Raw genomic sequence first — 12,648 nt, 5'->3', positions numbered from 1 at the left:
CGGTGAACCTTGAGCAGAAATGGCGATGGTTCTTGTAATGTGTCCCCAGATGCTACAAGTGTAATGCTAGGTGATCAGTCAATCATATCAATATAGTTTCGTTGCTGTAAATATTCTAGTATGTCATCAGTGATGATATGAGAAAATACCAGTTTGAGATGTCTAAAAAATTCTCTGAGGAATCTGTGAAACTGTCCAGGCAAAAAGATAAGTAGCTCTAGTTTGACAAAATAGAGCAACTCTAGCAAGACGTATAATAAATCCTGGAAAAACACTTCAGCTCCTGGGACCACTTGTGCAACCTCTTAAGCTCCTGTCACCCCCCCAACATTTACTTTCTCCTCCTTTCTCCCCAGGTACTTTCAGGTAGTTTCTAGTATTCTCTACCTGTATCTCCTGTCAAAATCACCAGTAGGAAAACTTTGCGTTAATTACTCATTGAATTATTTCTCATACTAGGCATCTTTTCCTGGCCACTCTGGACTCTGCTAGCCTGTTGCAGCTATAGGTAGTACAGCTGGGTTTTGCCTGTTTCTTTTGGTCTCTTGATGCTTATTTCTGGGTCCTGGGATCATGCTCATTTGTTTCACAGAAAGCTGCCTTGTGCTTACAGGTGATGTTGGTCCGTGGCTGTCACAGCTCTGTTGCTTGTACCAGTGACTTCCCCTTATGTGTACTTGTCATTACCAGAGGTGAGAAAAGTGATGAATGTGTTCCATACCACTCCAAGCAGTGGGGAGACAGTTAAAGGTCAGGTTTAGAATTACTTATGTTTTTGCATTTTTAAAACCATTATGCATTTGTCTCTGTTTCTTTGCCATTTTGTATACAATACAAAGTAACTGGAATCACTTAGCCAATTGTGGAGATAAATTGCCATATGGTCTCTTTTTTTGTTCTTTTAGCAATTTCTTTTTCTTATTTCATCATCAATCCAGAAGTGAAGTTTTTTTGAGCCAGGTGAATAGCGAGATTCCTCAGAGTCCCCTTTTTATGCTCACTGCCTGCACTGGAAGGCAACTTGAATTAGTACCAGAGGTCCTACTCAACTGGTCTAGCGTGACCTTTGCTCTGGAAAAACTACTGGCCTTCACTTTTTCATTCTTTAGGACAATATATAGGTAAAGATTGAAGGTAAGAAGCATAATGGAAGTTGTCTTTCTACCTTCAATTAGTAACTTACCTTGTTTTCTTTGTAACGTTTGGTTTAAAACACTTATTTTATGGGTGGCATACAATTTAAAAAAAAATATTATTCTTTTCACTCTGGCAGTTTCTGAAAGCCTTGCAATTTTTTTAGACCTTTCACCATCTCAACAAGTCTGTAATCATATGGTGTCTTTATTATTACTGTGATCGAACTAAATATTTTGTGGGTGGGATGTTCCTTCCTTTTCTCATATAGTACAATGAAGAAATAATAATGCTTCTGAGAACTATTTGGGAGCTCATTTTCAGGTAGACATTAGTTTCTTAAGAATAAAAACCTTTTAAAATAAGGGTGAGATGTGTTATAGGTACTTAATGAAAAAAATAAAGTTGAAATCTTAGACATCTTAGTGTGAAAATTATCAGAGATGTCCCACTGAAGGATGTAGGTGTCTTATCTCTAAAGAAAATTCATTTCTCTTTTAAAAAAAAAAGTCTTTAAAAAATAAATTAAGTCTAGAATTGCATTCTTCCTTTTGCACATGATCTTAAAAATGAAGAGGCAAGAGGTAGTCCCACTATGGCTACTTGTGGTAGCCACAAGGCATTTTCTGAGCATTTGTTCTGTCTAATAAGTGAGTGCTTGTATTAAATATGTATTTTTTAAAAAATACATGAACAGAATATTCTCTTCATATCCATCTAGTCTAAGTGATACAGTAAGTCTAGATGCGCATTTGTTCAATGTTTAACAGTTTATTACTGAAAAAGCAGTGGGATTTTGAGAACTTAGTTACATTCCCACTGCTTGAACATTTTCATATATCTAGAGGAGTGTAAACTACTACCTTATATAAATTGAATAACTTGAATTTTTGTCTCTAATGGTCATCTTACAAAGGTTACTTGGGACAATAATCATCATAATCACTTAAATATAGCTTTGTGAAGTTTGGTCCTGTGCATCTGTCTGCGTGTGTGAAAATGTCAATGTGTTTGGTGGGAAAGAGAAGTTGTTTCACTTTTTTTGGTTTGTTTTTTTTTTTTTTTTAATTCATCAGCAATACTTAAGACATCCATGTCTTGCTAGTGACATAAACTAGAGCATAAAATAAAGCAAGAGGTATGTATAAATGTGTGGGTGTTTTTCTTGATCAGTTAACATTTAGCTTAGACCTGCCAGTCATTCAGATTGGTTCTCTCATACTCTGGTAATTAAGTTCTAGAGATTTAAACAGAAAAGAAGTCATGATTACTGCAGAAGATTGTTATTGTTCTTAGGAATATTGTGCTAGTACCTGGGAAAAAAACCAACCCACTCTGGTGGATTATATAGTTATATGCTGTTGCAGATCTGAAATTACTTGGGAAACTTATTTTGGTATTTGAGCCCCGAAAGTGCCTAATTGCAGTTAAAATTGGGAGGAGAAATTATATGCCTCGTTTGAACTACAGAATATCTAGTCATTAAAAATTAGTTCATTTTCTCATATTTTCTGTGTGCTTTCTGTATCTGTAAATAAAATTTTATGTTATATGTTTCCTACAGTCATGCTATCTTCTGCTGTAGTAGTTACTACAGATAAATATAGTAATTTTTAAAATCAAGGTTATTGGAATTGCTGGTATTGTACACCTTTGGGCAATTAGCAAGTGATTTGCAGTAATTTCTGGTATAGAAGTTTCAGTCTGACAGCTATTGACCCACTGATGAGATGGAAACAGTGGCTTGACAAAGTGTCCTTCGAGGAAGTATTCCTGTCACTGCTTAATTTTCCACTAACACATTATGATGATCCAGTTTTAAAGCCAAACTTTCTACCTGGTGTACAGTAAACGGTTTACTGGTTACATTTTCCATCAGCCTTGCTTATTATTGGAGAGGGAAAAACCTCCCTGCTGCAGTTACTAAGACTTCTGAAGTACTGGGTGGTTTTAAAATTGTGGTGTCTAATAAGCGCAAAATGAAGGGGGAGGTTAACTGCTACTTATTTGCTGTTTAAGAGTAACTTTGTATGCTGTATTAAATTACTAGCTGAGAGGGAAAAATGAGATATAACGTTTTGTTGATACTTGTAGAGTCTTTCCAGAGAAAACTCAAAATTCTAAGTTGCTTATGCACATACTTAAAATGGTGCATAGCTTATATAAAGGCAACAGTAGTCCTACTGTGGTACAGAAAGAGCTGTTAATGATGAGTGTTTGACTTCTAAGATATTTCTTGGAAGTGTAGTAAACCAAACATCAATAAAGCTGTTTAACTGGGATAGACTGGATTTGTTTTTTATTAGTCAGCTGAGCTGACTGGCGAAAGTGCTTTTACTCACATTTACAGATGAAGAGAAACAAGGAATTCAAGGCTGGAAGGGACTAGGTGTATGGTGCTACTGCCTTAACCCAGTCTGATCAAATTTTACTAATATGCAGGTGTACTAATGCCTTGAAGTACCTGTGCATTTTTGGTGGTTCTCTTAGAAGCAGTGGAGACTGGCATTGAGGAGCTCAGTTTCCTCAGTTTTGTACTTGGGACTGTTGGGAATGAGCACAAGGAGAAGAGCATGCAGGTTGGGTAAGTGTAAAATTGGAGATGAGAATAGGAGCCACTCTGGGAAGAAAAAATGTAACCACCTCAGTGCAGCAAGTACAGAAAAACTGAAATGGAGAAAATGGATGTGAAGGAGGATTGTTCTTGTCATGATGCATCTCCCAATTGATGCTGCAGTTTGTCCAAATGAGGCTGCTGCAATAAGAGAGTAGAAAGTTTTGTTCCCTTAATAGGTCACAGATGACTAGATGGGACTGCGTTGCTCGCTCAGAGTCCTACAAATATTAGGCTAATTTTAGCACATTCTAAAATATTCTAGAACAATTTGTGGAATAGTTTTTCAGTGTATGTAACTATATTATCAAAATTAATATTTTCATTAAGTGTGAATTTTAGTTGTCTGTTTGGATTTATTATTGGTGAAATATCTAATGCATGTTAGAAAAACTTTTTAAAATAATAGCAGCACTGTAGATGATATAAGTGTCATAAGGATCATCTTTCTTACAAAAATGTAGTAGATGATGGCTTTAGCTTTTGGTTACAGACAGAGTAACTGCCTGGCAAGGGACTGAAAAAGTAAAGTGGTTTCGGTGCTAAACACTGCTTCAGAACTGATGAATGAACAGAAGAATTTGGGGAGTATGTTTTAGGTGAAATGATCTGAAGTGAAAGACTTAAATACGCACTCCCTAAATATCTTTGCTTTTTGCGTATTAAAAATCTGGAGTTTTAAGAGAACAGTATTTATTATTGGGTCGTCATGATTTTTGTGATGTGCTAGTAGCAAAGTGTTAAAAAAAAAAAAAACAACCCACAACTTTTTCAGAATAATTGAATAACATTTCTTTGGAGATGGATTCCTTGGTAATATTTTCCATTATTTTTTTTGTTAGCGCTACTGATGTGTATGAGCTATATATTTTTATATATCTTTGGCCTCTTCAGTCTGTTTTCCAGGCTTGATGTGTTGATCATCTTTTCTGCTTGAGGGTACAGACTGTAGCTGAGATGATAGTGATTCAAGCTATGGCAATGTAAAATTAAATTTCAGCTTTTTGTATCTCAAAACAGATTCCTGAATTATTTGACTCTCGGGTTGTAATGCACATACGCACACATGTATTCTATTCCTTCCCGGGGAAGATGAGATTTGATTTGGTCCTGGTATGAAATGTGGGTCTTTAAAATCCCAGACTTCCCTAGGATGGGAAAACCATTCCCTTTCCAGATACACCTACTGAAACTTCCTCCTAACTATTCAGTAAAGTATTGTTTAGTAGGCCAAGACAGGCATATTTTAAATGTACTTATTTTAAATGTTGCTTAGACTTTATTGATTCAAGTAAATATGCACTCAGATACGGAACAGTAGCAGTGAGGCTGCAAAATAGTGTATTTTAGCAAGGAAAGTCTGAGAATTTTTTTAGTTTAATCTGCTGGTTTTCATGCCCAAGTATTATGGTAGTCTTCAGTTGCACAATAATATTAAATATATGGGGAGGGAAGGAACATATTGTACACTGTCAAACTCACTCTTTGATTACAGAAAGATTAATTTTGGTTGGGCCTCAGATTATCGCAAGCGTGAGATTGAAATGGGAATAATGAGATTTCTTGTATAACGTGTTGATACTGAAAAAGATGCAACAAGATTTGAGATGGCTAGGACTGATGTTTTTTGGGGCATTTAGTCTCGCATTTCGTATATTCTGTGAAGAGCTTTTTTTATTTCTAGCTGAGTATGTAAACTTCTATGACGGACCTCAGCTGGACTCCCAGAAAACGTAGATGCCGTTTGTGAGATATTGCTTGTCCTGTCTCCCTGAGGAATTTCAGCTAGGATTAAACCAATTTCCTGCAAAACTTGACTTGGTAGTCATTTCTTTTACTGGAATTTTCTGCTTGCAGCTTAAAGTTCTTTTAGAAACCATATGTGCAAGGATGGCATTTAGATGATGCCATTTTAATTTGAAAACAAATGGACCAAAGTCCCTGGAACAGTACCAGTGCTCACTTTCCTCATCAGGAAGGTTGACACCTTTTGGTCAGTGCTGTGAAACTTCTGTGCCACTTGGGTAAATGGTAGCTGATGAAGTTTAATGCAGTCAGGACTGGTGCTAAAGGATGTTAAAGCCTTCATTTTACCGATGAGTTTAGGAAGCATTTGCTACCTAACAAATTTGAACCTTAGGGGTTGCATTCTGCCAGTGGAGCCTCTTTTATTACTGCAGCGTTCTGCACCTGTGTCTTCTAAGCATGTTCTCTTCTAGCATTTTTTTTTTCCTACTTGTCCCTGTCCTGGTTGCTTCTGTTTCTCCAGTTTATCTCATCATGTGCTACTCTTCTATGCATCAGGGTCTTCTGCATTCCAGTCAGACTCCTTATCTTGCTTCTCCTGGCCCAGACAGCCATTACAGTGAGTGTTGATAGTAACGGTAGACACCTTGGTTCCTGTGTTTGGTTATACTGTCTCGGAGATTTCAAAGAAATTTCTGCTCGTCTTGTTTCCAGGAAATAACGCACTTGTATTTCTGGGTATCTTTGTGTGTGTGTGAGGTGCAACAACGGAGTATGGTAGATGCAGATGCAATCTTCATGAAACTCTCATACCAAATCCACGGAGCTTTTGTTGGTATTCAGGGAAACTAAAGGGAATGGTTTCCCTACCAGTTTAGAGGACAACAGGTGGGATACCTAGCACAGTCTTTCCTGGCATTACTATTGTGTGGATGCTGGTCAGCTGGAAACAAATCTTGCAAAAACTGATTTCTTACAGTGGAATTTGTTTGCTTTGACAGCATAAGATGCGAGTGTGGCTATGGGCTGGAGAAGTGCAAGACTAACTTTTGGCAGCAAGCTCATCTTCGGATCTGTAGAAGTTCATTGCAAAAACCTGCATTTCAGAAGTGATTAATTTAAAATTGTGATGAGAATTGCATTTTCTGTATTTCTTTTGGAAGTCCAAATAAGGATAAGGACCTCTTTAATGCTTTTTGTCATTGAACACTGAATATTTGCTGTTACGTTGTGACTTTTCAAAGTTGCCTGCAAGGGTGATTATTTTTTTTAATAATGCTTTGTAGTAATAGCTTGATCTTTTTCTTGTAGATCAAATACAGGATTTGAATGAAGATAATGAAAAGAACAGTCATTTCATCTATGAGAATGCTGAAAACAGTAACAAAACCAATGCTGAAACTACAGACACTTCTGGATACAACATTGAAGCCAAGGACTTGCCTGATTCTTGGGACTCCCACATGGGAAAAACAGCAGACTCTCCATCAGAAACATCTCAGACGAAGGGGCCATTAAGAACTCACTCGTATGAATGGGAGGATGAAACTGAAGACACCAGAACTGGAGAGTATATATTAGATTTTGACAATGAACATCTCTCAGAGATGAAGAGCAAGGATGAGGAGTGTGATAAAGAAGATACTGAAAATCCAAAGGAAGCCATTAGTGAAGAACTTGTGCAAACTATTCCTAGGCCAAGCAACTGTAGGACATATTGTCGATCCAACAAAGCAAAACCACAGGGGGCAACAAATTTTGACAAGCTAATGGATGGCACTAGTCAGTCTTTATCCAAAGCAAACAACGAGTCAAATAATGATGGTCTGAACCCAGGAAGAAAAGTTTCTTTAAGTAGTGGGACCAGTTTTAGAGGGACAGTTGGACGGACTAGAGACTACACTGTTCTACATCCATCTTGCTTGTCAGTTTGTAATGTTACTATACAGGATACCATGGAACGAATTGATGAATTTACCACAGCAGCCCCTACTGACTTGGGAGAAGCTGGACGCTTAAGAAAAAAAGCAGACATTGCTACTACAAAAACTACAACCAGGTTTCGACCAAGCAATACTAAATCTAAAAAGGATGTCAAATTAGAGTTTTTTGGGTTTGATGATCAAGATGAGGGAGGGGGAGATGAAGGCGCCTCTAGAAGTTCTGGGAGTTCCAATTACAAAATCAAGTACTTTGGGTTTGATGACTTGAGTGAAAGCGAGGATGAAGATGAAGAATGGCAGGTAGCAGAAAGGAAAGCTAACAAAAAACGAAGTAGAACTGCGCCATCTTCTTCGCTACAGTCAACCTCTGACGGCAATGAAAACTGTTCCCAGGATAGCCAGCTCAGTACTAATGCAGGTAAGCAGCACTCTTCTGGAATACATACTTAACATTTAAATTTAGTTGACCTTTATATTTTGTTCTTTTTGCAATATACCTAGGAGTTTGAACATTACTACTGATTTGGGAATCTAAAAGTTAAATTTGCTTATTTCTGCTGTGGTCCTGTCTGGTGTTTCATAGCTGTCTCGAAGTATGCTTTATAACCCTTGCTCTCTTGCCAGTGGTGGAGTTTTTTCTTTTTAAACAGAAGATTCTTAGCTTTTTGGTGTGTGGAGCATACAGTACCTATGCCTGGAAGGCCGATATCTTCCCACAGAAGCTCTACATCAACCCAGAATTATGGAGCTGAGTGCAGAAATTTAAGCAGCTCTTAAAGATGTGAAATATCTTTTTCCTTTTTGCGCTTTTGAACGCATTTGTAAACGGTTTGGACTTTTCTCAATTTCCATCTTATCTGAGGAAGCATGGCTCGAGGGAGAGGCTGTGGGGACCCATGGAGTGCTGGTCAGATGACTGGCTTGGGGTCTTCCTCTGCATATCAATGTATATCTGCTTTTGCTTCCAGTTTTCAGATATCTCCATCTTCTGCATAGGTGGTGCATGTGTGTGAACGTACGTATGTGTACACACATACACACAGATAAGTAAAACTGTTAGCACAGAATTTGCTGAGCAAGTTCTGGTGTTTGAGTGCCTTTGAAAAATTAGACTTGCTTGGTGGTTGGTTGTGTCCCACGTAATGACTTTGATCAAGGTTGAGGTGTGTTGGTGAAGAAAAGGAATTACTTCGAAAGGTTTCTTTTAGCTTTTTCTTTTTGAAAAAGTCTAGTGCCAAAGAATCATGCATGTTGGAATAAGTATTTCAAAACACTGCTGCTATTCTAGGGAACTTTTTGGTCCTCCATTTCAGAGCATGAAGCATGAGAAGTTTTTATCCATTCACTGAAGTTGTTACATTTTTAAGACTTTGGCAAGATGTATTTCATTGTGATGTGGAGAGGGGAGGACCCAAGTCTAGCCTTGCAAATGTTGGAGAAGCTGTTTTTTCCTACAAATAGCTTCTGCTAATATAATCCAGGAATAAAATTTTGTAGGAAAAAATGTTCATTTCTCTGTTCTAATTATAGCAGTCTCTAAAAACAGAATTGTCTGTAAGCCTTTTAGTCAAAGGTAAATGTAACTGCTAGGTTTTTTTTTTTTAAATTCTAAAAGGGCCAAAGTGATACTGATGTTATAGGAGAAGATTGTGTTTTCAAACAAAAAACCCTTGATTTGTTTTCATAAAGTTTAATTATGATGGGACACTTGTATTCCAGCCTCTTTGGAAAATGGGTTTAACTTACAGGGCCACTTACGAAATATTCCATCCGAGTCCCTTTCTCTGAGGAGTCTTTGTTCAGCCATTTATTCCGAGGGAAAAAAATCGCTTATACATTTAATGCAGCTGAGATGCTGACCCATCAAATCATCCTTTCAGCTGCTGTCCTCTGGAGTCTCAAAATATCTGCAGTTTGCATTCAGCACTACATTCACCAAGGAGGCCATTATACTCAGAGATACCACACATTATTTCTCTGAAATATTTTCCTAAGAGATTCCCATGGCACAGGTAGATGTAAATTTGTGTTTTGTTAGTTTCTTAATACACTTCTCTGCTTCTCAGGTAAGTGCTACCTCTCAGTGCTGCCGCTGAGAGATGCTTCCCCTTTATTTTGCATCTCCTTTGCTCGTTTGATACCTGTTTTGTGCTGCTGTAGCCAGGTGAGATTTGACTTGCATTTTTTTCTTCTGAAAATTGAAAGGGTAACATGAAGTTATTTCCCTAAATTGCAGCACGTTCCCTAGTTCAATCCTGTAATACAGATTATAAAAATAGGGAGTGTGATGTTGCCCTAAAATTTGTAGGACTCTCATATATTTCATGCTGCCTTCTCTGAGCTTTGAAAATTTTGAGCATCATGATCGCTCAGAACAGCCATATTAAAGTCCTTAAATATAGCGATGCTGAGTCTGAGAATTTATCAAGGACTTCTGGATCTAAGCCTGAAGTTGCGGTAAAACATGTGACATTGCTGTGAGGTATCGTCTGTACATACTGGAAAAAAGTGACTTCTGCATCCATGGAAAATGCCAGTTTTGAATCCAAGCCCTGGAAAAAGCTTTCACAGCATCTTGGACAATAAAACTTTTTCCTGAAGTTAGAAAAAGTACTGAGAGGTGCTAATGCTACCTGAGTTCTGTGTGTGCTGGGTTTTTTTGCACTAATGAATAAATCCACGGGTAAAAATCTGATGTTCCCATTCCAGGTTGACAGGTAAGCTGCCAGATTGCCTCTCTGAATTCCAGCCCCAAAAATTCCTAAAACTGAATTTGTTGTTCTGTGTGTAAAGAATGTTATATGGCATAGTCAGTTCTTCAAGAGATTTGATGCTTTCTGTTACAGTCTTACAGAATTTTTGCCATAACACTGATTTGGTTACTTACCATAATTTAGGCCTGTTTTTGTGAAACATATTTTAGAATCTTAGTATAAAACATCATGCAAAGATTTTCTAACTGAACTGGAAATGGACTGTTGCTTCCAGTCTAGTAGTTCACCGTTGAGGGAAAGTAAGTTTAATAATACATATTTAAATGTTTCTGCAAATAAAATTCAAGGAAGCACTAAAAACCAGGTGGATAATATTGTTAGTGCAGGAAAAAATGCAAAGTAGATAAATTCAATTTTAGTTAGACTGTCTTTCACTGAAGTGTCTTTTCTGTTGTTCACTTGTATGATAGGCTTGCCTGCTGAAATAGTTAAAAAAGACCAAAAAACCCAAACAAATAAAAACCTAAAAAACCCCCAAACCACGAGATGCTCCGGCTTTTAAATTCCTAGATGCTCTTCAGACTTTTCTTTTTCATGAAGGTACTTCATAACTTTATAAGTCTTGAGATTTTTGGTGAAGCTTTGAGTTCTAGTTAAAGTTGCCATTTTTTTGCCTTTGCAATCTAAAATTCTCTCATATCAGTCGGTGTAGCAGCCCAGTGAAGCAAAAGCCCCTTTCACTCGTGAGACTCCCAGCTGTAGTCTGCCAGAATGCCAGGGGCTAAAAGTACTGGTGAGACTTCACTAGATCCGAAACAGTACCTGTATCGTTTCACTAGCCGGAATACAGGATGACTCTAGTAAATAGAAGCTTTTAATACCGGAGGAAAATGACTTAATTACTTGACTATATTAACCCATGGGGAGTTATATCCAAGAGAAATCTGAACTAATGACAAAGAAGAGTAAGGCTGAAACAAAAATAACTTTAAGCTTCAGTTTTGAAAAGCAAACCTGTATCTTTGGCATGGTGTTATACTTCTGGAAATAACTATGCTATCAATTTGTTTCTGTCTTTTACTAAAGATCGTGCTGTGGTTGACACTGGTTTGAGTGGCCACTAAGATTTCTAATATATTTAACTTCTGAACTTGTAGTCTCAGAATGCTTACGTACCACCTGTTCAACTGGGACACCTAGGACTATGTTAAGGTTTGTTTCACTACATTTCATTTTGGTCAATGACAATAAAATTATTACAGAAAGTGACAGGCATTAAAAAAAAAAAAAAGAGAAAAAATAAAAAATGCTGACTAAAATTAAACATTTCCCGATCTCTATGTAGATTGACACAAACAGGATAGAGCAGTTGCCCTGAAGCCTTCTGCTAAAGGAAGGTATGAAGATCTGTCCTCTCTAACATGCTTATTTTTATTTGCTTCACCACCTCCTACACTATATATCTCATAAGCGGTATAGTAATGATGAACTACAGTATTCTTTATTTAAATTATAGTAGCAGTTATCCTATTATTGTAATGTAAGTATCGCAGCTTAGCCTTTTGCTTTGTAAATCAGTTCTGATATACAACTTAACCTCGGTGTCATGCATTCATTTTCCTTTCAGTGGTCAAGATGAGATTCCTATAATCTTCTTGGATAATAAAATAACTTTTGTATATCAGCATCTAGCACTGAGTTCATTTCTGGTGAACAAACTTGCCCTATTTTTTTTTTCTTCCTTTGCATCTCTTCAAAAACTGAATCACCTTAATTGGGTAAATATTTTTAGCCAGCTAAGAGTACATCAAAGTCCTCAAAGGCAGAGTCCTGTTTGGACTTCAAAATCTTCTGCAGAATTACCCTCAGGCACTAAAACAAAACTGGATTGTTTTTCCCCAGGAAATTTACTGTGGTGTTGCCTTCTAGTTGCTCTTTGAACATCTTTCCAATTTTAGCCAAGACAGGCAAATTATCTCAAAGGTTATAAATGCCTTGAAAATGGTTCGATAGAAGAGAAAAGGCCTTAGGTGCTCCCATATTGAGAAAAAGGTCGATATGCTCATCTTTTCTGTGAGGTGGGGAAAAACCATCTATACAAGAGAGAGCCAATGGACTGCTTGCCAAACTACTCGTGTCTTTACCTGGCTCAGTTAATGTTAACAAAAGACTTCTCCCCTACACCCTATTTAGTCTAGATTTGAAAATCTGGTAAGATATGTATGCGGAGTGCTTTTTAGGATACCTGGAAGGCCTTAAAGAGCTCAAATAACAGCATTCCAGATAATCTTACAAAACTAATTGTAAGTGTTTAATATGCTAGCAAAATAAAAAAATGCAAAAATTATCCTATTCTAAGTAGGAGTTGAAACATTTTATCAAGAAGTTTCTTTGAATTTAAAATTACCTAATTTAAATGGCATAGTTCAGGATCACATAGGAGTAGAATTCAAACAAAGAAGCTTAGATGATTTTAGAATTGTGGCTTAGTTGCTAT

General features: G+C 37.1%; 1 protein-coding gene across 5 annotated transcripts in view; it reads left to right on the top strand.

Annotated features, from left to right (window-relative positions):
- The window catches only part of WAPL (WAPL cohesin release factor), a 72,414-nt gene that overhangs the window by 15,073 nt on the left and 44,693 nt on the right, over positions 1–12,648 (top strand). For 3 of the 5 annotated variants that reach the window (XM_087764478.1, XM_087764479.1, XM_087764477.1), the window contains one exon: positions 6,806–7,855. In XM_087764478.1, coding sequence (XP_087620604.1) covers positions 6,806–7,855 — 1,050 coding nt within the window. Of the gene's footprint in view, positions 1–613; positions 693–976; positions 1,135–6,805; positions 7,856–12,648 lie in introns of those variants that run through there. The other 2 variants (XM_087764480.1, XM_087764481.1) reach the window with 2 other exon arrangements.

Source organism: Nipponia nippon, unplaced genomic scaffold, assembly GCF_047370975.1.
Source record: "Nipponia nippon isolate SJK-2023a ecotype South Korea unplaced genomic scaffold, ASM4737097v1 scaffold_3, whole genome shotgun sequence".
NCBI classification, from domain to species: Eukaryota; Metazoa; Chordata; class Aves; order Pelecaniformes; family Threskiornithidae; genus Nipponia; species Nipponia nippon.
This window is presented reverse-complemented; position numbering and strand designations above follow the sequence as displayed.